Here is a 26,549-nt window from a genome sequence, read left to right as displayed (position 1 = left end):
ATGACTAAATAACTATTTGCATAGATTTGAGTAAAGAGAAAACTTTATTTATCATACATAGCACAATGAACAACTCAATACAGAACAAAGACTAGATAAAGTAATTCTGCATAGATTGTTTGAAGATATATGCCTACACAACCAGATCAATTCTGTAATAGACTTATAGATGGCTTGATGCATATAAAACTAAAAATATAGTCAAAGGTAATTTAGTAGCAGAGATTTTCAATAATGAAAATTGTTTCTATGTAATGTGCAGAAATATACCATTATAAAATATAAGCAAACTCTGGCGTTAACTGTAGCCATATAATATATACATTAATGTTTTATGCAAACTAATAATAAAGTTTCAAAAACAAAATCTCGACATGCCCTAATTATTCTATTTTTGGTATCAAGTTATAAAATCATACAAAAGCTTGTGGCAATATGTTGATGTCAACATTAAGCCTATTAAAACATGCAAAGAAGTGAAAGGTACTTGGTAGCTACAACCTAAGCAAAGCTTAAATGTCTTTCCTTTTGTTAGGAACATTTGACCTTAGTTCCAAAAGCTGTAGACTAAACATCACTTATTAACAGTATACATGGCATGCAGTAGAAGAGAGAAGTAGACATCCATTAGAACATCTGGTTATTTGTAATGGTTTGCCCATTTAAAAAATATGTAAGAATCCGCTACTGATGTTCACCTAACTTCCCCTCATCATTGTGGAATACAGAGCATCAACTGAAATGAATAAACTTTGGTTTGAAACATCAACTATTTACATATTGATACTAAATGCAACAAATAAAACTTAGGTACTTTTAGTGTAAATATATATTGTCTTTTGCAATTGATTTTTTTTTAATACTGAAGAATAAGTGATTTTTAAAGTTAGTACTATTACTTTTTAGTAATTACTATTACCCTCTCCATTTGTCCAGGAATCTGAGCATTACTTGTTTCCCCCTTCTCTACTACCTCTTAGACTAATTTTTGTTCCAAATGAATTTACACTTGTCTCATTTATCATTTCAAAAGTTTTCTTCACTGAAACATTTCAAATCACAGCTGAAATTGAAATGACTCACAGCCCAAACACTTAGCTAAAAAAAATAATTGAATACATAAAGTCATGACAATACTCCAGTCCATTGGCTGTTGTAGAGGGTAACAAACGAAATCAACATATTTTGGAGAAACAAAAGTTTATAAAATAGACAAAATATTATGGAATGGTGGACTGAAGTGAAACACTTGCACTCAGTTAACTTAGTTCTAATCAAGCTCCTGACTAGCTATTGACCAGCCTCTAATGGACACTACAGCTCTGGTCTCACTATTGATTTTTTTCAAGACAAGTGCTCTGACTTGGCAATTAGTTCAATTATTAACAGTCTCGGCAAGTATGTCAGCCTAGATATCATTCAAGATTGATAAGACACTGTAGAGGGTTTCACTTTTCATATCATATATGAAGATGTTCAAAAGATTACAAGTGTTTTAAGTTTTACTTAATGATTTACAATGAAATGAACAAAGATGTTTCACTACTTGGTTGGTAATAAGTGTTATGTTATTACTTAATTGATCAGAATGGTAAAAGTATATTCTTTGATGAAGTGTTTATTACTTTCTTCCCAACGTTTTAATATTGTTTTCTTTTGGCAGACAAGCTATTTACATGGATCTTAAAAGCAATAACAGTGCAGTTAACTGCGTTCAACTTGAAGGAGTCAGCCAAATTTGGTTATGCAATACAATGCATTTGAAACCAAATCACTAGCTCACTGACTCAATCATGACTGATTCTCCAAAGTAAGGGATGGAGATGGGGAACAAAAGTTTGGATTAAAAAAATTTCACTTAATGTATACTTTGAATAAGACCAAGACTGCTTTATTGATCCATATGGAAATTTGTTGTGATTACAAGGACTCTTTTCTCATGTAAAGACAACACAACAGAAACATACACATAAATAGAACAGAATAATGAGTTCATTCAGCGATTACACACAGGCATCTTGGTACTTATCATGTCTCCTGATCAACAGCTGGCATTGACATAGTCTGACCGAGTAAGGTACGAACTGGAATACTTCAAACCAACAACTGAAGATGTTTTCTTTATGTCCAAATACAAATGTTAAATAGTACAAAATATTTCTTTTTAAATTAATTTCACAGAAAGCCATGAAGTGCACTCTCTAGTGTGTAAACTTGGGATTGCAGACACTTTTCTTCAAGATATAAAACAGCTGTAAGAACCCATGAATTCAAATGTTATAATGGGTTAGAATCTCAGTCAAGATATAGAATAAATATTATATAGAACTGAGATGCCAATGAAAGGAGGGGGTGTAGAAAGTATTACTAAGAATCAACACAAGATTCCTTTAGACAGCACAATGCTCTACACTCTTTACTTTCTTTAACAAATATTCTTTATTCCTGAGCAATGGGCTGACTCTAGGACATCCTAAAATAAAAATCCAGCCACCATTGGGTTTTCAGCGTCAGACCCTTGGCTTAGTAGATAAGCACTTGTCTATTTTGCCACTACATCACTTCTTATATATAGTTGGTTTCTACAACAAAAATGATTCAAATTTGTTGATAAATGTACTTACCAATCATTGGCCCATGCTGCAACAAAATCTGCTTCCACATTCAACATTTCTACAACCACTTGCTGTACTTCTGTAGGGATCATCTTGAATATTGTCACAGTAAAACAAATGCGCATGGTCAAGTCTAAGGCAGGTTGAGACAAGCTTAGATAAACCATATCCAGATATTGCAATACACCCTGAGACATCCAGATGAGTAAGATTAGGTGTACCTTGTCCGATGGCTAGAGCACTAAACAGGGAATAAATAAACAGCTTTAAAAAAAACAATAGATGAAGTAGTTAACTCAACATTGTCATTACATACTAGACATTGCTAATGAAACATTCTATGAAAAGTGAGTCTTTGTTTTATACCCAATTTGGTGGATTGAATTATTACATACTAGTATTCAAAGAAAAAAAAATTCTATGAAAATAAGCCAAAAACAATCCATTTGATGCCAAAGTGGCAGGAATTCCGAAGCGTTTAGCTCCATAAGGTACATGGCTCCTTCTCATGCCTGATTCACCCTATTCTCCTGCCTCAATTTAACCTCAATTAAGCATGTATGAAACCAATTACCAACTTTCTATTTTTTTCAAGCCTGTCCAGTCACCAGTCATTGATGTGAACAAAGTCTTATTACGTTAATCATTTTAATTACTTACAAATGATATCAGTCTTACAAGCCATGTACTGTTTTGTAAAATGTTTTACTTATTTCGGATGTTCCTTCAGAGTTGAAGATAATTACTTCCTAGTCCTAACCTCCCGCAGGACGACGGGGGATGGGAGCGGGCAGGGTTTGAACCCGGGACCATCGATAAGTCCGAACGACAGTCCAGCGTGCAAACCGCACGACCAGGCAGCCATCCCGACCAGGCAGCCATCCTGTACTTTGTCAGGCATGTTTCTTTTTGCCACACAATTTAGTATTTAAAAGATTTTCACTAAATATTATTATTGAGAACTAGCTTAAATTTTGTCTTGTTTAGAAATGATCTTGAAGTTAATCAGACATTTGAACATTTATGCTGATCACTGCTGGATTCTGAAGAAGCAGATCATCCACTGAAGACATTTTTGTCCTGCAAAACATTATCCAGCAAAAACTGAAAGACCAACTAAAGCTCAAGATTAGTTTCATGGACTTAGCACTCTGGAAAATAGCAAAAGAATATGGCATCTTTCAGCCCAAATTTTGCAACATCTCTACCGCAAATACAGCTGCTGCATCAGGACTAAAGAATAACTAAGTTTTTCAACACTGAGATGGGTGTGAGACAAGGGTGCATAATCCCTGTTCATATGTAATGAAAAACAACAACACAGGGAACATTTGAATATTACATTTAATAAAGGCTAAAGGGGGAGGGTATAAATACAAATTTGTCATTATTTGTTACGGGGGGGGGGGGGGGGGGGGGGAATGGGTGAGGGGAGGGGGGGTCTGAAGATTTGTTATGTAACAAAAAAAAATATTCAAATGAAATAAGAAATAACTAACCTTTTTTTTTTTTTTTTTTTAGATCAGTTTGTCAATTTTTACTATTGTGTTTATGTTTGATTTTTATCTCAGCACCTTAAGCCTACATTATATTTGTTAACAGTGCTTTATAAATTAAATTATTATTTCTAAATGGTACATTGGTCCCTCGACTTTAGTGGGGTCCAACTTTCACTTACCATGGGTTTTCAAAAAGTTTTGTTGATTTGTTATGGGGTGTGTGTATGTGTGTTAAAAACTTAATTTTTGGTGTTACCTGATATCCCCAAACAAACTTTAGTATCCCATGGCACTAATCAAACTGATTGACAGACCTGGACTTTGCAGATGATATAGCACATCTCTGTACTAAAATTAAATTTATACAAGAGATGACAAAGAAAGAGGCACACCCAAAAGTTGGCCTCCATATAAACCTAAGTTATATATATTGGCCACAGGTCAATTAGTACCCCAGTCAATGTTGGCTAGACAAGAATGAATACATTGAAAAATTCACTTATTTAGGCAGTGTCATTACAAGCAATGGCAACGCATATATCACAATGCAGCATGATAAATAGGAAAAGAAGGAGCTGGCTTGAAAAAATTAAAACAATTAGCCAGGTGACTAAGATCCATCTCCTCAATACATTTATCGTGCCAATGGTGATCTACGCTTGCAAAAAAAAGGAAGTCATTCATAAAGGCTGACAAGAGGCTAAATGTGGCTCAGCAGAGATGGATGAGAAGGATCTCAGAGAAAGCATTTACTGAGATCATATTGAGAAATCTTTGAATATCATATGAAACTCTTTGGAAATATCATCCATAGACAGGATGAAAAACATTTCCCAAAGACAGCCAAAACAGTGATAACACCAAGACCAAATAATGGAAGATGAAAACAGGGCCATATTTATCTAACAGAGTGTCCCACCTTCTTACAAGACCTAATATCTGTAGGCATTACAAGAGAAGAGGCTGTGGATATCCCTTGTGACTCTGTGGATATAGCTTGCTGCCCTATGCACCAAACAGCATGAGAGGATCATACATATCCTTGTGGTTTACTTTTTATGTATAGTATCTGTAAGGTATAATGAAATTAGAGGTGTAACCTAGAGCATAAACTTTTATTCCCAGAAAACGTATGAATTCTAATTCAAAGCATAGAAAAAAAATGATGGATGGAGGGGGGGGGGGCAAGGTTAGAGCACACAAGACAAACTGTTTTCATGTAGTTTTAAATTGTATTTGTCAAGAGTAGAGATATATTTTGAACAATAGCTTTAGAGAGAGAGAGAGAATCTTAATGGTGTTAACAGAATGTACTTACCATAAACCACTATCTGAAATTCTGTAGCAGCCATTTAAACTGAGGAATTCCAAGCTACACAAGCCTTTCATAGCATGAGATGAATTTTTATCAAATAAAGATTGTTGAGTATCACACAAATTTGTCACAGAAACTGTTTGGCCAGGACATTTGCACCCAGTGCCACATATTTTTGGAGACAAAGAGAGGCCAGCTTGGTCCACAGTGCCAACACAATTTAAACAGCAAAACTCTTGGCTGAGCCTTGAAACGTTGTCCTGGTAAGTTGTTGAGCTAGGAGGGAGTAGATTTCCATCAGACTCGATGAGCATGTCCAAATAAACATAGCTTAAGTCACATGTCTCTGACACAAAATTTTCTTCACAAATGTTAGACTTAACATTCTCTGTGTTTGTACACTCAGTATGGCTACTGTAGGAAATAGTTTCTTTAACAGCAGTTGGATACTTTTTGCAACAAAGAGACTGACGTAGAGGACAATTGTATGGCAAGTTTTCAATTTCTACCTGATGGTTTGTGTCTTCTGAGAGAACTTTGTTGGCCAAACTAAACAAAGTGAGATCAGTTATGTTATCACATCCTGTTAGATCTAAGTAACGCAGTCTGAATGATTTGTTGTTAGCCCCAAACCTGAAAGAAATTTTTAAAATCTAAATTTTAGTTAATAAATAGAAACATCATATGAAATTATTGAAGCATTATTACTTATTAATCTGATAGCATAAGCAAATAACCTAAAATGTCGTTTGACATCCATGATGCATTGTTGTGCAAGCCATAAACATTGATTTTTTAAAATTAACATTTTCTGCACTACGCTACAAGAATAAGGAGATAGGAATAAATAAACAAAATGTAGAAGGGACAAATAAATAATGCCAAATTTATGATCAGGAGATTCTACCAACTCAAGGATTGAATTGTAAAATTTAGATTTATTAGAGCCTAAACACAAAAATGAATTCAATAGTAAAAAAATCTTAGAAGTATATTTTGTTAAGCTAAATATGATGTCTTGTACCAAACTTTAGGCATACATTTAATTTGCATATTCTCTATGAACAACTAAGAGTTTTTCCTTTCCTTGTTAGCTCTGAAAACTGCTTGTTAAATTTACATACTAAAAGTTACACTTAATCATAGATTTCCTGAGTCTAATCCATTTTAATACTACATCATAAACTAAAACTGTGCATGAGAAATTCATAAATTTAGTTACTAAAATAGCATCACTTTTAACCTGACAATATTTCCAAGTGTATTATGCATGCTAAGTATAATGTTTAGAAGTACACTTGTTAAGTGTAAAAAGACTCCAGTGTTTTCCCCCTTTAAAGCACTTTATGGAATTACAAGCCAATGTGTTGGACTTTGTCTTGGTAAATCTGGTACAGTGTTTGGTAACAAAAGTTTTTAACCCTGTTTCAGGTGTAATTGCTGCTAGTTTTCCAGGCTGCATTAATGCTACTAATTAGAGTAGAAGTAAGCGCCTCAAATCTTTGCATACTTTTAAGATCGACTGTGTTGAGACATTTTTGAGGATCCACCTTTGTGTGCTGCTTCAATGGGATGTTCTGGGCTAGACTTCAAACATGCAGGAGCACTTCTATATTATAGTATGTAACATGGCATGTTCTAAGGTTAAGAGGTAAATTGGTATTGGATTTGCTCGTCATGCATAAGTAACTTTAATAGGACTGCATAGGAGAGCATGCCAAAGTCACATGCATTACATATCAGAGATATATCTAAATGCTTCTTTTACAATAAAATAGTAGTAGTCAACTCATGAGTTGCTAAATTAATTCTATCATACTGTCTGAGTGTGTGTTAACATTACATGGAACCAAAAAAAAACAACAAACAACTAAGAATTAAAGTAGGAAGTTGATGATCATACATCCAACAGGTCTGATAGTATAATTGAAACAAGGTACATTATTTTGAAATGTATTTCTCATTTATACATTTTTTAAAAATGTAGTAATGTTATGTTTTAATTCAACTGTTTACAAGGTTTAAATTAGACCAAACAATCACCAAATGACTACTAGTTTAAATTTCAGCAAACAAATTGCAGAGTCCTCCAAGTCTTTTTCTTCTTGGTTCTCACCTCCAGGTCTAAAATTAGTTCTTTTATAAATAAATAAAAAAATAGACTTACTCTTTAAATGCATCATCTCCAACTTTTGTGTGAGTCAAATCAAACACTTCTAAGTTAGGACACAGCTTTAGAATCTTGTGAACCTAAATATTAAGAAAACAAATGTCAAAATTCTAGATAGTGTAGACTACAAAATGTATCTGTTCCAGATTGTCATACAGTAAGGCCAATCCATAAATAGCAATCTTGTCATCTGTTTTAGTGTAGCCTGTGTCCAGTGTTGATAAGCAAAGCATTTTAATCAACATTAGAATAACTAGTCAGCACTTTTCCGAATTGTAGAATCAAATGTCTAAACTCTTTTACTTGTAGCACATAGTCATTTATATGATTTAGTGATCTATCAATATGGTGTTTAGTTTGTCTATTTATTCCAATATTGTCCTCTTATTTTTTAACATTTTTCTTTACTTTCTGCTATATCACCCCCACATTTCTTCATATTTCTTTCTCTTTCTTGTTCTGTCATTGCTTAAAAATGTCAATGGGATCTTAAACAATGAAATTGCTAACAAAGAGCTACTGTGATATACTTAGTGTGAACATCTCCAGTACAGTTTTAACATAAGTATAACAAGAGGCAGTCATGAAAATACAAAGAAAAAAAAGTCATACCAAGTTATTACTGAGTCCTCGACTATAAGCTAAGTCAAAAACTTTTACACCTTCACCAACCACTGGCAGCAAATATTTGACTATAGCAGTTAACATTTTGGCCTCTGATAAAATCTACAAGGAAAATAAACAGCACAAATCAAAATAATGTCATTTATTACATCAAATAAGATAATAAAAATAAAAAAAAATATAAAAAAAAAACAGCTAATGACATAACCAATGTACCTGCTTATGACTTTCAGGGTCATCAACTTCAGCTCCGTCACTATCTTCAGAGTCATCAAAGTCTGCATCTTCATCAAGACAAGAAAAGGAACCTAGTTCAGAGAACCTCTTCAGTACTTTGACATCTACTCCGGGTCCATCAACACCACCCTGAGGCTCAGGATAAAAACTCCAATTCCCTGACAACAGAAACCAATTATTTCATATATCTATTCTCTTTTAAGGAAAAAAACATTAACAAGATTAACTTTAAAAAAACATTATAAGCATTCAAGTACTATATTATGTATTGTATTACACTTGCAATTTGAAAGTTTCTAAACTTGTATAATCAGGAGAACCCAATTGTCTCCATACCTTGAGCCCAGTGAACTGGATAGAGACGAAACCAAAGGGCTGGGTCCTTACTCACATGTTGCCATCTCTTAGAAACCTGAGAAATCTTCACTAAATCTTTTGGGCCAAGCAGAGCAAAAATTTGTTGACAGATTTCATTAGGTAGCTTGGAAAAATGATCTTCCTTCTCAACCCTATTTTGTTCACCATCAGCTGAAAAATAATTACATTTCATTCCGATAAGCTGAAAGAATTGTCAGAATGTTCAATCTGTAAAATCATCATTATCACTATTTTTTTAAAATTTGTTTTAAAGTAATTGTGACTTTAAGACTGTGTTAGAAAATATCTTAAAATACTAACATTCTTTAGAGTCGTCAACATATTTTTCCTGAATGCTTTCTTCTTGGCTTTTGGACATATCATGTTGCTCAATTACTTTTGCCTTTAATTCCTTTAACTCATCATAACTAAAATATTGCATGAGCATTGGCTGAAATACCTGAGAAAGAAGATTTGGATAAGAGTCAGTAGACCATTGGTCAATAAAATGTAAAACAAATAGAGAGAAAAAAGAAGAAAAAGAGGATAATACTTAGTAAATAATTACAAGTATATATTTAGACAGGAATACAGTGATCCCTCATCACTTTGCAATTCAGCATTTATGACTTGGACATTTGAATTTTTTTTTTTAAATAAGAAAATAATGAGAAAAATAATTGGCATATCTTAGATTTTTCAAAGATTTGTTTTTGCTTAATTTAATCAGTGGAAATAATTATCTTTTATGAATGTTTACAGGAAAAAAATGTGTAAAAATATATATAACTAATATTAATTCTAACATGAGATGCTATGTGCTTACTCACAATTGTAACCAAAAAAAGATTGGTTACTTGCTTACATTGTATACCAGCGCCTGACATGCTTAGCACAGTGGTGTGCACATGTCAGGGAGAGGGTTACTGATCTATTATTAATGTATTTTGACTTATGAGCAGTACACTACCTAAGTTCATGAGGCATGAATGCAAAAGAGGGGGGGGGGGGGTATAAAGGCTAAAATAGATCTAACAGTTCTGTTTTGCACTTTGGTTATCGCAGGTGGTCCTGGAATGCATCTCAACAATAAACGTTGGATCACTGTAATACTGTATTGTAAGGACTGGAGATACGAGAGGGTGCATGTGTCAATGTCTGGATGAGAGAATGATGTTCTTGTCTTGGTGGTAAGATACAGGTGGGTGACTGTGAGACACGAGGCAATAAAAGTGTCTACGTGTGTCAGGACTGAGTTCTGGTCAGCCTGGGTCTCCTGTTTACTGTAGAGGAGAAGGGGGGCAATTCAGGTGGTTGATTTCAAAACTGTTATTGTTTTGGGTTGTTTTTGTTTGGTGAGATGTTTTGTTGAACAATGTAACTCATGATAAGGCAGTGTGTTTTTTGTTCCTAGTCCAGGACAGTTGGACTTTTTGGATATATATAGTCTAAGTGTAGACTCTAACTATTTTTCTGTATTATAGTGAAAATAATGTAATTAAACATGCTATATGTCGGTAAAGTGGCATTCTGAATCTTATTTTGTCATTGTACGTGTCATTATGGTATTATCCAGGACTTGGGTACATTTAGCATGACACATACATATATTAGTGGAAGTAGGCCTTGACAATGTGGTATGTTGGAACAAGTACATGTGGAAAGGTATGAGTGGAACAAAAAGGTATTTAAGACCTGATTTGTTAGGGCTAATTAGTTAGAACTTGGAGCTTGTAGAGAGAGTTAGAACTTGGAGCTTGTAGAGATAGAACCTGGAGAGCGAAAGTAGAGCTAGAACTTGTAGTGAGAATGAGAGCTTGTAGAATGATTAGTAGAAAGTTTGTAGAAGTTGTACAGAGTCGTACAGAGAATAGAGTTGGAGCTGTATTGTACAAATATTTGTATAATAAATCTACTGAAACTGCTTTAAAGTAACTTGTCCTTGCATTATTGAAGAATAACCAAAAAATAGAAATCATCAACAGAGAAAAAGAACTCGCATCATAACATATAAAAATATACAGACAGAAAAATACTAGGCATGTTATGTTGTGTTATTTCTGATTTGTGTAGATCTCAAACTGCAATGATTGATTTAGCAGATTCTTTGTGCTCACATAAATACAATGTCATAATGAATAAAGCACAGAATAACAATCCACATGTTGAAATTTAATACAGATAAATTCAATTAGAATAATGATCACTTTCAGTCACAATATTGAATAACCATAACATTGATTTTCTTAAAAGCCAAACTAGTAATAGAAATTAAACTGAAACACTATTTTACTAGTCTCTTATTCTCAATATTACTAGACATGTGACGTAAGACAAGTTATCCCATCAAATTTTCCCCCCTCTTGCTAGAATACTAGTGAATGATGTCATTCTACTTGTAATTTTTACTGTACATACTGTACTGTTAACAAGGCTAAGCCACTTAGGCTTGCAGACTGACTTGGGACAAAGCACATTATCAGAACAGAATGATACTATGTAATACACATATTCTAAAAGGAATTATACTATTATACACACAATAAGACAGGAACGATTCTGTACATAAAATTAAACAGGAACAAGATTATACAAGTAATTTAAGTAAAAGCTTACCATTTCTTCTTCCTCCATGTGCGGAATAAATTTTTTAGTAAAGTCTTCCAAAGCCTTTTTAAGTCTGTCCCCATAGTTCTGACGTTCTGTTTTGGTTTTCTGAGTTAATCTGATTTTAAAGAAGGAAAAGAGTTGATATTTTGTATCACTGACTTACAGCTAAAGCCTAATGTTCAAAGGTTCAAATGCTACCCTAACAAAATTTGTTCTTACTTGTAGCCATCCAGAACCAGGTGAAGCATTTCAGACAGTCTATTGTCATTGTGACAGTTACAGACAGCTGCATTTGTGACTGAAGCTGCGCGCAACTTTATTTTCAGCCTCTTCATTATTAAACTATTCTCGATGTGTTCATGTGCTTTAAATTCTGAGAAAACATTTTGTAGATTTGTCAAGAGTACTTGAAGATTTTGTCCATCATTGAAATCTGTTGAAGTAATCTGATAGCAAAAACAGTAAAAGAACAGTTTTATAAAATATGGAAAACATCAAAAGTATCTTTGTAACTTATGCCAAGCCATCTCTAATACGTAAAGATTTCCTGCAAAGACATTTTTTGTGTGTGGTCAACTACAACTAGGACGTAATCATCTTCTTTTTTGAAGTAACGTCTGTATTATATAAGATAAGATAAGATAACTCTCTTTACTTTCCCTGATTTATATACCGATTAAGATCTTGGTTAACTTTCAGGATTTAGTTTCAACTAATAAAAAAACAAATCATGTTTCTACCATTCTGTTATGTTCTCAAACAAATCATAGTATTAAAAAAAGGTATGTGTAACATATTCTTACAAATGGCACAAGTAAGCTAAGGAAGCATGGAAAAGCCTAGGAATGCAGAGGAAATACAGAACGATCAGTAGTTGTAGATTTTGAGCCCACAATTTTTAGCACTGGGCTTGAGTACAGCAGCATACTTAATATATATTGTTGTAACCCTATTGGTGATGTGATAAGATAAACTGTGTACGATCAGCTGACACATGTGACACAGGCCAGTAATACAGTTTAGCATGCTTTGTCGATGGACGAGGGACAGTACTGGTATGAATTTTGCATGTAAATATGACCCAAGTTATGATCATGTGAGCAGAAGTTTTGGTGGATCAGAGACAGAGAGTGTAAGGTAGTTCAGTACAGGAAAGAGAGGAGACTGGGACTGTTAGTTGTCCATGAAGTCGGTCTTGGTGGAGTCCTCGATTGAAGTTTACAAGTCCAGGATGAGAGAGAGTAGAGTTTAGTACAACAGTACGGTGATGTACAGTGTAGTCAGTTTATTGTGTTGCCAATAGCGTTGTATTGGCTATTTTATTTACTCTTTAAGGTACCAGATAATTTGGAACTCTTGTTGTTAAGTTCTTGTGTTAGATGCCCTATGTGGGCACAGTGGTCACAAAAGGTCTGATTAGGAGAGAGAGAGAGAAACGTAACAATATATACTTTTTTTTTTCTGCTTTCTTGCTGTAGGCCAAATGACCTAAGCAGTGTCAAGCTTTTTCCCTAGACGTCATTCAAAACCCTTCCTTTCATAAAAAGATGTCTTGCCGAAATTAATTTAATGTTTAAACCAATATAACGGTCAACCTCAAGTTTTTGCAATATGACCAATGAGTTTTTTTTTCCTCATTTATATACTACATCTACCTTAAAATTTTCAAAATAATTGTTAGAGTCGTTTTCGAAATAAAATTTATGTATAGATATAGGTTTACATACATACAAGAATTACTAGGTTAAGAAAATAGGATATATTGTCAATAGTCAATATTGTTACAATAGTGTACCACCTGCAACTAATCATAGATCTGCCAAAATTTAAAAGTTTGACTTTGACAGTGCATTATTAGATCTAGATAATGGTTAGGGTTAGGATAGCCATTCTTGCCTAATAAGTAGCTGAATCCTCTATATTCTCTCTATATAAATCGAAATCTATCTAGTAGATCTAGATCAGTGTTTCTCAAACTGTGTGCCGCGGCACACTAGCGTGCCGCCGAAGATTTGCAGGTGTGCCGCGGAAGTTTTCAGACCGCCACACTTGCAGCGTTACACAGGTCTGTCTACTATTAAATTTTTATTTTTCGTTGCGATGACATCCCCACTTGTAACGATCAGTAATAGTAGTGGATCGCTCCATAGTGACGGAAAGGGTTGTTAGCTCTTTAAGTTATGGAATTGTCCACTATACATATATTATTATAATGACTGAAATGTAGGCCGCCTTAGCTGACGCACAGCAGTTCTTGAATTGGTAACGATAATAATAAGCGATTGGTTTCATGTAAAGTTTTTAGGTGTATGCTAATAGTAACAAATTATCAATAAGCGTTATTTATTATCCACGGAGAACTACGCTAGCAAGAATGAAACTGCGAAAGTGTTCAATGAAAAGCAAGGAACCAAACGAAGGTACAAAGAAGATTACATCGGGTATGGTTTCATATCTACGGGACCTGAAGATGTTCCATTGCCTTTCTGTTTGATCTGCAATGCAACTCTGAGGCGCTTGCTCCAAGCAAATTGAAGAGACACTTGGAAACAAAACATCCAGCTGTAAAAGCGCAACCGAGGGAATACTTAGAAAACATCAGGGCTCAACAAAATAAACAAGCTAAGAAACTTACGAACTACCTAAAGCTGCCAGAAAAGGGATTGATTGCAAGTTATAAGGTTGCTCGGTTATTAACAAAAAGCAAGAAAGCACACACACACACACAATCAGTCGTGCACCAGCTTTAGCAATAGTTGTTGAAACTATCCTTGGACCCGATGCCGCCGAAAAAGTTAAAAAAGTTCCTTTGTCAAAAGAAACTGTCTCGTCAGATTTACAAGATCAAGTCTGCGAACACTTCGACGTGACTGACGATGAAGTGTCTCTACTGTGGTCTCTTCAAGTTGATGAATCCACTGACGTTAGCGGCAAAGTCCAGCTGCTAGCTTTTATTCGGTTCATAAAGGAAAAATGTGTCAACGAATTCTTATTTTGCAAAGACTTACCAACTACGACCAAAGGCGAAGATATTTTCAAAGTGGTGAACGAAAACATTTTGCTATTCAAACTACAGTGGAAAAACTGTGTCAGCATTTGCAACGATGGCTGTCCTTCCATGCAGGGAAATAGAAAGGGATTCGTCACTCTTGTGGGTCAAGAAAATCAAAATGTATTAGTTGTTCACTGCATGATACACAGAGAAGCTCTTGCCTTCAAGTTTTTACCGAAAGATTTGATGTCTGCTCTGGATCAAGTGATTGAAGTTGTAAACTTCATCAAATCTCGACCGCTGGCATCCCGACTTTTCTCAGAGCTTTGTGAAGCAATGGATTCAGACTACAAATGTCTGCTGTATCACACCAACGTTCGTTGGCTCTCCAGGGGAAAAATGTTAAAGCGTGTCGTCCAGCTCAAGGCTGAGCTGATTTCATTCTTGGAGGCTGAAAAAAAAAAGACTTTGGATTTTCTATTCATGACGAGATCTGGTGGGTTACGGTGACATTTCTCTCTGATTTATTTGACAAATTAAATTCCTTGAATTTAAGTCTTCAAGGACTATCGGAAACCATCATCACTGTATCCTAAAAACTGAAGTCATTTGGTGAAAAATTGTCTGTGTGGCAGAATAAGATCTCGAAAGGAGTCTTCGACTGCTTTCCTACTTACAATGAATTTGCTTCAAATAAAGAAATCACCTCCGAAATTCTTGGCACTTTGACACACTTGCAGTCAGCATTGCAGCATTACTTTCCAACAGTCAAGAGTATGGATGGGTCAGCTATCCATTTGGAAACAATGAAGCTACAAATCTGACAGCTGAAGAAGCAGAGCACCTCATTGATTTAAAAAACGATGCAGTTCTTAAGTCAAGTTTTGCCGAGAAAAGCCTGTATGTGTTTTCGATTTCAATCAACAAGTTATATCCTGCAATCAGTTTAAGAGCATTCTTCCATTTGCATCTTCATGTTTTGTGAGTTTGGATTTTCAGCACTGACTGAAATCAAGTCTAAGAAAAGAGAGAGACTTCTTACAATAGACGATGAAATGCGAGTTGTTTGTCGACTCTGAAGCCTTGATTAGATCGCATTTGCTCTCAAAAACATGCACACCCTTCACATTATATGTAATACTTAAATACAGGCAAAAATCTTTTTTTCTTTTTATTATAAAACAACTGTTGCTCTTCATGGTGTGCCGCGAAATTTTTGTAGTTTTTTTACTGTGCCGCCAGACAAAAAAGTTTGAGAAACACTGATCTAGATCTATGCATTTAACTTCATTCAATGTACCAAACTCACTCCAAACATTTGCCCATGTATTTTCTATAAAAAAAAACATCAAAAAACAAACAAATATAATATAAGATCATTAACATTGATGTCCAAAACTGGCTGTTTGAAATAATTTTGGTAAGAAAATCATAATTTAATTCAAACACCCTATTAATTTTTGTTTTGTTTGCAATCAAACAACTTGGCTTATGAATCAAATAAAACAGCTCCAAAAACAGAATAAATATTGCTGGGCTCGTTAGCATAGACTTAGCCAACCAAAAAATATAGTCTTAACCCTAGGAAGAGGTAAAGTCATCCAGGTAACAGGAAAAAACAGCAACCAGACTTACACATTTGAAATTCTTTTTTTCTTACATAAAAAGACAGCTAAATGGAAGGAAATTGAGTCAGAATCATTGGCAAATGGACAAGCACATTATTATTATTTATACAGCATGATAGTTTCATATTAAATATAAAATATCAAAATAAAGATTTAATGACCACAAAGACAGCGAGTGTCCGAATTCATGTATATTGTAATGTCCGGATTAGGTAATCATGAAGATGAGTGTCAAAAATTATTGATTCACCGAAAATTCAAAAAAATTTTTTTAAATACAATTAATAAATATAAATAGTGTTTTTAAAAGATTTGCTTGTAAAAAAGAGAACTTTTATATTTATATGACATGAACAAAAAGCATTAGCGACGTCAAGGTTGCTGAGCACGCTGCCATTTTGTTTACAATGATGTCACAGAGGTGTTGCCAACTTAGTATTCTGAGATTTTCTTTTTGTTACCGGTGCTGCACGCTTGTTTGTAGGCATAAATTATATAATTAACTATATAAACTCTTTCCTTTTTCTAACAATTATATTAATAAAGTTGGAATAACACAAATATATGCTGAACTTGTTTTTTTTTTTGTTTGTTGATTAGCTTTTTTTTTTTTTGTTAAGTCTATATAGACTAGATCTAAATATAAGATGAATATTATGTTTTGTTCTGTTGTATTTGAGTCACTGGTAAAATAGTAATCATGTGGCAGTTTCTAATATTTAGGTGATTTTGGCCAATATAGAGCGTGAAAGGATAACATTGTGACCCGCTTCAATTGAGCCACGGATAAAAGAATCGGCAAGGCTATAAGCCATTTAAGAAGAAAGTCAAGCTGTAGTAGTCATGTACAAAAAAAAAAAAAACGTAGAAAGAAATCCAAGTCTAGTAATTAAGTAGGCTGGCTAGTAGTGGGTCGACCTGAGAGTTGTTAGAAGTTTTTAGAAAAGTAGCGATGTTAAGAAAAGTGATTATGTCACAGTACAAGTCACGTGAGAAGCAATTTTAAAAGTCTGTATGAAGTAATTGACTAGTTTTATGTGTTGAAATTGATGTGCTCGTCTTTAATAGTAGTTAAGTATCTGGGCAACAAGCTGCTAAGAACACGTAGATTTCATTTCACATCAAGACATATTTCATTGAATATTTCATAGACAAGATATTTCGGGTGTTCATGTGCGCCAGCAGGATTTTTTGAAGGGGGATGCAAGTTGCCACCTATGGCTCAAAGTCGTAGCTTCAATTTTTTTCCCCCGAGCATATTAAAGAAAAGAACTGGTGTCCCCTCGCCCCCCCCCCCCGCCTATATGATATTAATTTCACTGTAAATACATGGCGCGTTGGACATAATCATCTTCTTTTTTGAAGTAATGTCTGTATGATATAAGATAAGTAGATAAATACTTGTTTCATGCTCTTGCATCGTTTTAGGATGTAAACAAAACAGGTTGAACTGAGCATTAGTATTGCTTGAAAAGAGAGACGTTAGCGAAGAAACTAATGAATCCAGATACGGACTGTAAAGCAGTGTTCTTTAATAATCCCAAAATCCAAACAAATGTTTTTTTGCTTGGTGTGTCTGTCGACTACCAATTATCGGCAGCACTAATTCATTACCTAGTTTGTCTGCCAATAGTCTCGCCTTCCTCAAGATGCCATCCCTGAAGTGTTCCTAACCATGGTCAGTTTGGTTTTTGATTATGTGATTAATGTGACTGCTGGTGTGCTTTTGAGCAGCCACTTATGCTAAGATGGACAGACTGCAACTTACAACACGGAAACTGGTTCAAGAACAGATGAATAATTGATTACAATTAAAACACACATCAGAAGCACACGAGAAGCAGGCACTGATTACACATAAAGCAGTTTGTCTGGTTTCACTTATAGGCTTAACTATTTTAAAATGCACCAAACATGTTGTTTTGTTTGTTCGTAAAATGTTGGACATGTTTTGGATGTTCCTTTAGAGTTGAAGATAATTACTTCCTTGTCCAAACCTCCCGCAGGACGACGGGGGATGGGAGCGTGCAGGGTTTGAACCGTGGACCATTGATAAATCTGAACGACAATCCAGCGCTCAAACCGCACGACCAAGCAGCCATCCAATTCAAAGATCTTCTTAAATTGACAGTTGACTAGAATTTTTCCTCCAAGACAAAAAGAAAATAACATTTTATCATATTCTAGGCCTTTACTAAATATAATGATAGCTATAATTATGTGCAAATGAAAAAAAATCGTCACGACTACGTGCTACAGAATTTTGAATTGCAAGCCCATAATAAAGCATGCATGGTCGGACATGAACTACAGATTAGCTTATTCCAGTTTATTAAAATTATATAGCTTATCCTCATAAACTTTATTTCAGTGAAATCACTACATGCTAAGTTGCTTCGTATCAGAAGTTAATTGATTTGAAGGTGTAAAAAACAGGACAACTCTCTCGCGCAGTTAAAGATTGCACGAAACAGGAAAGGCTCGATATTAACTATCAAACAATTTACAGCCCAGACACCAGAACATAACATCTGGCATAGGTTTCTGTCACATAATCGTTTGAGATTCAATGTCACATGAAGTGAGTTAATAGTCATTTGACTATCTCGTGCCTTATTTACGAAGAAATAATTGGTCTGTATTTGACCACGGGGTGAAAACCTCAGTTACCTTTTGGACTCCAGAGAGTAAGGAGATGTATGTATGTATTGTGTAAGAGATGCGAGATGTAATATTAATGGGTTCTAAGTGATGTATTTCCATGGCTGGAATTTTTATGCACTATTTTATTATGATTATTAAACGTTTTGTCTGTTGAGACGATACTTGCTTCTAAATATATGTGTTGAGGTCAAATTACTCAGTTAACATAGTGGCACTATGCAACAACAAAATTGATCAGGATAAAGTAATTTAATGTTTGCACAAAGAACATTCTAACAAGGTCAGAAGAGGCCCTAATGCTATACAAATAAACATTCGCGTTATCAACATATGTCAAAGATATGACAGTTTCGAAACGGCTTATGGACCTGATGTAATCAGAAGAAAAAGAGAACATTATTGACTTTGAGGTTGGATTTAGCTCTGAGAATGTCAAATGGTAGCACAACCAATAACGTGATGCAAGAAAAATTAGAAAAGTAAAACTGCTGTAACGCGCAGTCTTAACAAAAATTCTAGCGATTGTACAGTACCTTTAAGAAAACAACACCGCATATAATGGGAGAACAGAGAAACAAACGAACAACGGTGATAGCCGAAGTCGACCCAACCATGCAAGTACATCTTCGAAGAATTAAGAACGCCGAGGCTCACGGCCATTACATCGGGCATAGGATTCAAAACGAGCACATGAATACTATGGCATCAGAAGTAAAAGGGAACATTATTGATAAAATCAAACTTGCAAAATATTTTCCCGTCATTCTTGACTACACACCTGATGTTAGCCACAAAGAGCTGATGTCCCTTATATTGAGTTTTTTGGACGTATCCTAGTGTTGACAACTTAACAGGAAAGGGTTTGTCATGGCGCTTCTTGCTGCGCTGTTGAACGTTGGTCAGGACATCGCTGATTGTCGTGTCCAGGGATACAAATACAATGGTGTAAACTTGAAGGGAAAGCACCAAGGAGTCCAAGCATGCATTATTCGCATCAACAATAGACCTTTTGCGCTCTTCTTGCGGCGGCCATAATCTTAACATTCAGAGTGTTTAGCAGAAATATTATTATGTAGTTTGTTGATTGTTCATGAACAAATGTCTTAATCATTAGTTACGTTGACTAAACTTTAAGGCAAAATCTTTCATAAAGTACATTATGTAATGTAGTCAAACGGCCAATAGTACAGTACATACGTAAGGTACTATGTTTTATAGCCAAATAAGACCTACAGCATTAGAGGCGGACGAGACATTAGCGTGATGTGATGTGGTATAGATATATAGCCTACACTTACGGCTTAGGGCCCCGCATATGTCGCTCGCCCAGGGCCTCGCGCACTGCTCAGGCCGCCTCTGCCCATTGCCTCCAGAGTGTCGAAGTCCGATAGCCATCAACAAATACAAGGCAGGACTATTACAGTAGGCCTACACACGCAAGTATCTTTTTTCCATAAATTGTGAGAAGCTACCTTCCAGGAAAATCTGTTATAAGTTACAAAATGGTTTCGTTTTAATAGTTTACACCTAGAATTAGAGTGGGTTCTATGACAGTACGTGGCTCACTGCGGTCGCATAGGTTGCAGTGACCTAAGGCAGGCTCTGAAAAATATTGGCGTATGCTACTCACTGTATAATAATAAGCTTTTTTTTTTTACATAAATTAATTACCCTTTTTAACATCGTTTACTTTCAAAATACACCACCAATAAAATACAGCAAGAGAAATAAATAAGTAGAAATCACTATATGACAAGCGTGAGAGACATAAAACACTTGGGCTTGTGATAGCTACATATAAAGAGGCTCGAGGTTCTCAACATCGGACTCAATCAGAGATGTGCTTACTGAGCAACTAACAGCATTACTGAAAACATTTTCCCTGGATACCTCCCACCCCCACCCCCTAGTGATCCTGAAAACAGATTGGACCATAGTGCTCTGAGCATGCTATAAGCATGAAAAATGCTCTTTATGAAAATAAAAACTATTTAAAATAATATGGAATCTGGTCTAGCAATTCATAAAAGCTATTTAAAAAAATCTCAATTCAGATCTTGTCTTATAAAATACAGACGTAGGTTACTTCACAAAAAAAAAGTATTTACTCAGAGATTTTAATAATTCATAATTCAGTGACAATGAAAAGTAACATCTATTTAGCACACACACAAAAATTGATTGCAATAAACCTTTAAAAAAAAAAAAAGAACTATTTTATTGTGGTCTAAATTATTTTGTCTAACATTAATACATCTGTACGTTAATGGGTGTTTCTCATTTCTAGTTGGCAGCACTTAATGATACCAAAATTATTTTTGATAAACAAATCTGGATTTGTTTTTGCCAAATTTTGGCCAGGAGAGACAACAAGGAATGTCGCATAAATAATTTTTGACGCTCACATTCATGATTACCCCGGATTAAATAAACTACTCTAGTCTAAGTCAGTCTAAGACTAAGTCTAGACTCTAGAATTAGAATCTAGTAGAATGACAATACTCAATAGGTGTCCAAAAAGCATAACTTTGTGATAAACTACTCTACTCCCATTCCATTAGATTTAGACTTTAGACTATTTAGACTATCTAAAGATTTAGTCAGTCTAGAGTCTAGATATATTATATAGATCTAGATTTAGTATAACACAATATTCTTTTTTTTGGCGTGGGGTATTTAGATCTAGACTACGTTTACCAAATTTTTATAAGTATCGACTAGAGTTTTCATTCTGGAATGTGGTACAGAGAAAACATCAACTTCGTCAGGCCAACATAGACCAAGGGGAGCCATTTTGCTTGTGTATAGATAGATCTATATATATACTGCACTTTCTCGCGAGATATGACGTCCCGTTGGCCTGACGACGTTGATATTGTGTTATAATCACATACGAAATTATCAAGCAATTTTTTTGGCAAGTTGCTTTTCTTTCGTACATTTTTCAAAGATATTTTAATTATAAATTAACTTTTAAAAATGGCGAGAAATCCTTACGCTAATACGCAAATGCAGAATTTTTGGAAGGAAACTGTGGAAAAAGAAGCAGCCGCTCGGTTACAAACCTTTGCTAAAATGAAAGGGCTAGAACGAAATAAGCCACGACAGTTAGAGGTATTTCGTAAAAAAATAGAAGACAACAAACCTTCAGATACTCTTTTAGAAAAACTTCCGGCAATCTCATCTGATGTGAAGTTTAACAGAAAGAAAGGCGATCTAAACAGGATATCATCAGCTACTTTAGCCAACAGCTCTGTTCTTGATTCTCCTGAAATGATAGCACCATCACCCACTGTTAGAAAACTGCTTTACGATGGCTTCACCAAAGAAGGGAAGGGTCGTTACATTTATCTCAGACAGCGTTATCACACGATTCCAGAAGAAAAATTTGCTTTTCCAACTTGTTCGTCATGGGAGTATGGCTGGAGGCTTGGAGAAGTTATCAAGAAAGAAGACATTAAGAAACCAAAATTTGGCAGGACCAAAATAGTTGAGGATACTTTCTATACCAGAAACGGAATTGTGACTGATTGTAAATAATGTTTCCGTATTATAAAGAGCATTGTCATCAAACTTTGTAGTAATATATATATATAATAGTAACTTTCTTTTTTTGGATTAAATGTGGTGAATTATTCTACAAGTTGAACATATACTTTTTACTTGTCACCAGAATCTCAAGAAAATATCTCATCAAAGTGTCTACAAACAGAATTGAATTGCCATTTTCATATTTTCTGCATATAGCCTATCCTAAGCTATTAATGTATATTGCTCAATGGAAATTTTTACTGAGATTTTTAAATTTTTGCATTAGAGGTCTGTAAACAAATTATTTAATTAGAAGAAGTTTTGTGCATATTTCATTAGTAATTTATTTTTTGTTCTTTTGCTAATTTTGTGACATTATTATGAATATTATAAATTGTTTTGTAAAATGCAAAATAGCCCTCAAAGAGCAGCCTATTTATTACCTATTATATGCCTTAAAATTGTGTGATCCTTAATCCATTTTTCTCATTATGTTTGGACTTTTTAAAAGTTTTTTTTTTCTCAAGAGGTTTTATATTGTAATTTAAAATACTATATATATATATCATAAGTATAGAAGAAATATATAAAATCAAGTAAATTAAAAAAAAATTAAGTTGTATGAGTATTGGTAATTAGATTTTTGCTCACCATTGTAATTGTATGTAAAAGAGAGTAGCTACAACCAGTATTTTCATAATCATCCTCATGATCATCTGTTAATGCTCATTGGTGCAAGTCATGAAGAAATTAGCTTCTCCTCATATCTCGATCATTAATCTCTACCAGTTGAGATATCAGACCATCCTCCTTCAATTTTTTCCTATACTGATTTTGTAATATTTTTTTCTTGTATACTTTGAGTACTTTGATCTCAGTTTGCTTAAGAGCACTTTTTTCTTCACACCTCCAAAACATTTCAAATTTAAGCATTCAAACATATTGCTTAAAACTCCCCTCCCTGCTGTTTCTCAGCTTCTTGCCTTAAGGATTAAAACTTGTTTTCATTACTCAAAATTCATGCCTTTCCATTCAAGTAAATTACTTTGAAGTGTCTAAAAAGAAGTTCTCATTTTTTTGAGTGTGTGATGTGACCAAGTTCAGTGCAAATAACTCTTACAGAGTATTTCAATATTTTTTTGTTAGACTTTATTGTTCAATTATAAGACTTCTTTTATATTTAAACTAGAATTTCTTAAACCTGTAATTATGAAAAGTCAACACAACCCAGTCTAAGATTATATTGTTAATACTGTTTACATAAAAGTATCTATAAAATTTGATATGGCACAAATCATACAAAATTAGGTTCTAGATTTTCATACTGTGTTGAAAAGATGATACTCTGTTGTGTTTTTTTTTAAATTATTGTTATTTCCTACTGTAAACATTGTGTTGATGTAAGTTGGCTTTCCTTAGTGTATAATGTATGTATATAATATTGATTCATAAATATCTGATTTTTTAATTTTGATTTTTAAAGTAGGTCTTACTGTGAGTAAACAATATGTAGAACAGGTTTAGAATTATTATTTTTTCTTGCTTTAGCAATAAAATAAATGTTATAATCCCCCTACACACCATTGATAGAAGCAACTACATTTTGTTAGGGAAATAGGCCTAAATTAACAATTTAATTTCTTGAATAAAAATAATGCAAAGATTGATTTGTTTCATGCACCCTTTATTTGGGATCCCTCATTTCAAGCAAACAAAAAAGAAAGTAGATCAAAACCATGAGGTTTATAACTCACATTTATTTTAGAGACACTTCAGGATAGAAAGTTAAAATGTTAAATAGTGACAATACACAAAATACAAAAACCATAATTTTCAAATTTAAGAAAATACCAGTAAGACACACACACAAATGCACATTTCCTTCACCATATGCTAGGACCAATTCAAATATATATATATTATATATATATATATATATATAAGTATATGTGTATAAATATAGGCCAACTCTTTCTTCATACAGACATTAGAGCATGGAATCGGTTGTCTGACTCAGCCAGGAAAACAATGACTTAGTAGAGTTTAAATCTAATTAACATGAACATGTGTGAGAAATATGAATGTGTAGGATGTAGGCCTAATCTTTCCACCGTGAATTTATGTATTCCCCTCTGATGAAAAAAAGCTTTGTATTCATGATATTTTCCATTCGTGTTGTTGTTTACGGTAATTGTCTCAAGAAAGTTACTTCCCTTTAGATAACTACAATGAGATATTAAAAAGAAAGATGAAATAACAGCTCAATTTGTCTTTCTTTATATGTAAAAATCCCAAAGTAATTTTCAATATTTTTTTTAAAGAGTGGTCACTCAATAAAAAAAAATATCATATTTCTGGGCTTTAAAAATAATGATAGATTTTATAAGAAAATTGGCTGGTTGGGTAACACATACACGTTTACAAAGTACTAAGTTACTAAGTGATTAGGACAATATAATATTACATCCATATTTTTTAGGTAGGCCTACATTACTTCATACACTATTTGCTGGTATTATAATAACAAGCTATATAATTTAAGTAATGAAAAATATTTTAAAATGTTTCCTTTAATATGCTATTTTACAAATCATTAGCTAGAAATTTAGGAGTTCTCCTTTAATGTTTCTATGAAATGAGTCTTTCTCCTTTGTTTATAACATCTTGGTAAGGTTAACACCAACATTAGTTAGAAGTATTAAAATATTTGTCTTCATTAACTGACCTTAGGGGACAAAAGCACTATAATATTTTAGAAAGTGAGTTATACCCCTTGCAAATGGTTACGCATGTATAAATATACTTCATAGAATATTTATATATAATCTTTTATGTATTAAAAACCAGTATTGTAATAGTTACATTTCATATGTATATTATATAATTTGCTCTCTGTAACTCTTATTCCAAAGCAACAACTTGTTAAGAAAGGGTAATATTCTTTATATATATATAAAATACATAAACTAATGGCTGAGGAGTACATCTTTTATTTTGAAAAAAGGTATGAGGTAGTTTAATTGTAACCATGCACATCTTCTACACACACACATAGCAAGATACATCATTATTTATTTTTCTTTTCTATTAGTTATTTGAAGCCTATTATCTCCCATTACAGCATTGACACTAACTTCCTCTTTCAGTTTGCATACTTCAGTATTACTGCTGCCTTCTTCATTGTATAGTTATGTATGTCTATGTGTATGTGTAGAAAGGCAATAGGTAATCCTGTAATTAGAGGCGAAATTATATTTGTAATTCATTTACAATTTGAGTAGTTGTTTTAATGGTCAAAGCATTAAAATATTATTTCCCAATTTTTGAAGTTCACCGTTTTTATGCCCATATAGGAATAGGCCTATAATATCAGTGTCTTATTGTTCATTTCTTTTTATTAGCCTTAAAAAACAACAACACACAGTTGAAGGAAAATTTATTTTGAATTGAATCATTTTTGTTGAATTGTTGTCATTATAAATGGAGTGATATCACTACATATTGATTTTATTTTGAGACTTGTAGCCTAAACAGGTAAATTAGTTTGTGATCCTTATGTGTAAGTATTATGACTTGGAGCACATAACATTATCAGCAGTTTATAAGGGTCATTGTATCTGTTATTTAATGCATCACACTTGTATTGGTTTTTCTCTAAGTTTTACTTATGTATTTTGCAAGGCACAGACACCACACTTATAAAGCTCACATTACACACACATAGCAATATTACTAATTTTAAAACATTATTTGTTATTATTTTAAACCTGCTCAGAGACAGGCTATGCTATACGAATGTTCACCTGTCACACTGTAAACCAGAGAAAGAAAGGGTCTGCTAGTCACAAGCGTGTATAGTGTCACATGCGAAATAATTTGTTCTTGTCTTAGATCTGTATTCTGAATAGAAAATCTAATTTTTTAAAACGCTTCATTTTTAAAATCAGTATTAAGCTGTTCTGTGTTAATTGATATAAACGTTTAGATGATGACACACAACTAGTGTGAAATGCATCGCAGGTTTTTGTTTTTATACTCTATGTTCATAGTTTGAAATCACGTGCATATATGGAAATAAAACATTAAAAGGCAAGTGTTAATGTGTTGCAGTGATAAATGTTAGAGCTTTTAAAACTTGTAATTAATCTTTGTGCTTGCATTGCATGGAGGAGAACAAAGTCATATCCTTAAATGATGTCACTTATCTTAGAGAGTACAGAGATTCCTTCAAAAAAAAGAAGATAATTATATGTTCTATTCTTATTCATTGTTAATCTAGTCGTGCACGTTAATTAAGACTTTTACTC

The 26,549-nt window shown here is 33.7% G+C and overlaps 2 protein-coding genes across 2 annotated transcripts; one reads left to right on the top strand and one right to left on the bottom strand.

Moving 5' to 3' along the window:
* Positions 1-21: 21 nt before the first annotated feature.
* LOC106072949 (F-box/LRR-repeat protein 5-like) lies at positions 22-21,565 on the bottom strand. The gene is made up of 11 exons (XM_056027458.1): positions 21,409-21,565; positions 11,647-11,873; positions 11,434-11,542; positions 9,139-9,277; positions 8,797-8,988; positions 8,440-8,618; positions 8,212-8,325; positions 7,597-7,679; positions 5,433-6,062; positions 2,625-2,856; positions 22-736 (listed from the first exon to the last, which is right to left on the bottom strand). The coding sequence occupies exons 1-10, from the start codon at positions 21,502-21,504 to the stop codon at positions 2,628-2,630; spliced, it is 1,998 nt and encodes a 665-aa protein (XP_055883433.1). The 5' UTR covers positions 21,505-21,565; the 3' UTR covers positions 22-736; positions 2,625-2,627.
* On the top strand, positions 21,562-26,335 carry LOC106072951 (protein ATP6V1FNB-like). The gene has a single exon (XM_013233418.2). It carries the CDS (start codon positions 21,691-21,693, stop codon positions 22,249-22,251), a length of 561 nt encoding a protein of 186 aa, XP_013088872.1. The 5' UTR covers positions 21,562-21,690; the 3' UTR covers positions 22,252-26,335.
* The last annotated feature ends 214 nt before the right edge of the window (positions 26,336-26,549 follow it).

This window comes from Biomphalaria glabrata, chromosome 4 (genome assembly GCF_947242115.1).
Source record: "Biomphalaria glabrata chromosome 4, xgBioGlab47.1, whole genome shotgun sequence".
In the NCBI taxonomy this organism is placed as follows: Eukaryota; Metazoa; Mollusca; class Gastropoda; family Planorbidae; genus Biomphalaria; species Biomphalaria glabrata.
The sequence above is the reverse complement of the archived record's forward strand: the minus strand, read 5'-3'. Positions and strand labels throughout refer to the sequence as shown.

Coding starts and splice junctions, on each gene's coding strand:
- LOC106072949 (XM_056027458.1), bottom strand. CDS start 21,504: ATGGCTCCCCTTGGTCTATGTTGGCCTGACGAAGTTGATGTTTTCTCT. Junction 11,874..21,408: donor TCGATACTTATAAAAATTTG/GTAAACGTAGTC, acceptor TTTTGCTATCAG/ATTACTTCAACAGATTTCAA. Junction 2,857..5,432: donor ATTTCAGATAGTGGTTTATG/GTAAGTACATTC, acceptor TTCCCTGTTTAG/TGCTCTAGCCATCGGACAAG.
- LOC106072951 (XM_013233418.2), top strand. CDS start 21,691: ATGGCGAGAAATCCTTACGCTAATACGCAAATGCAGAATTTTTGGAAG.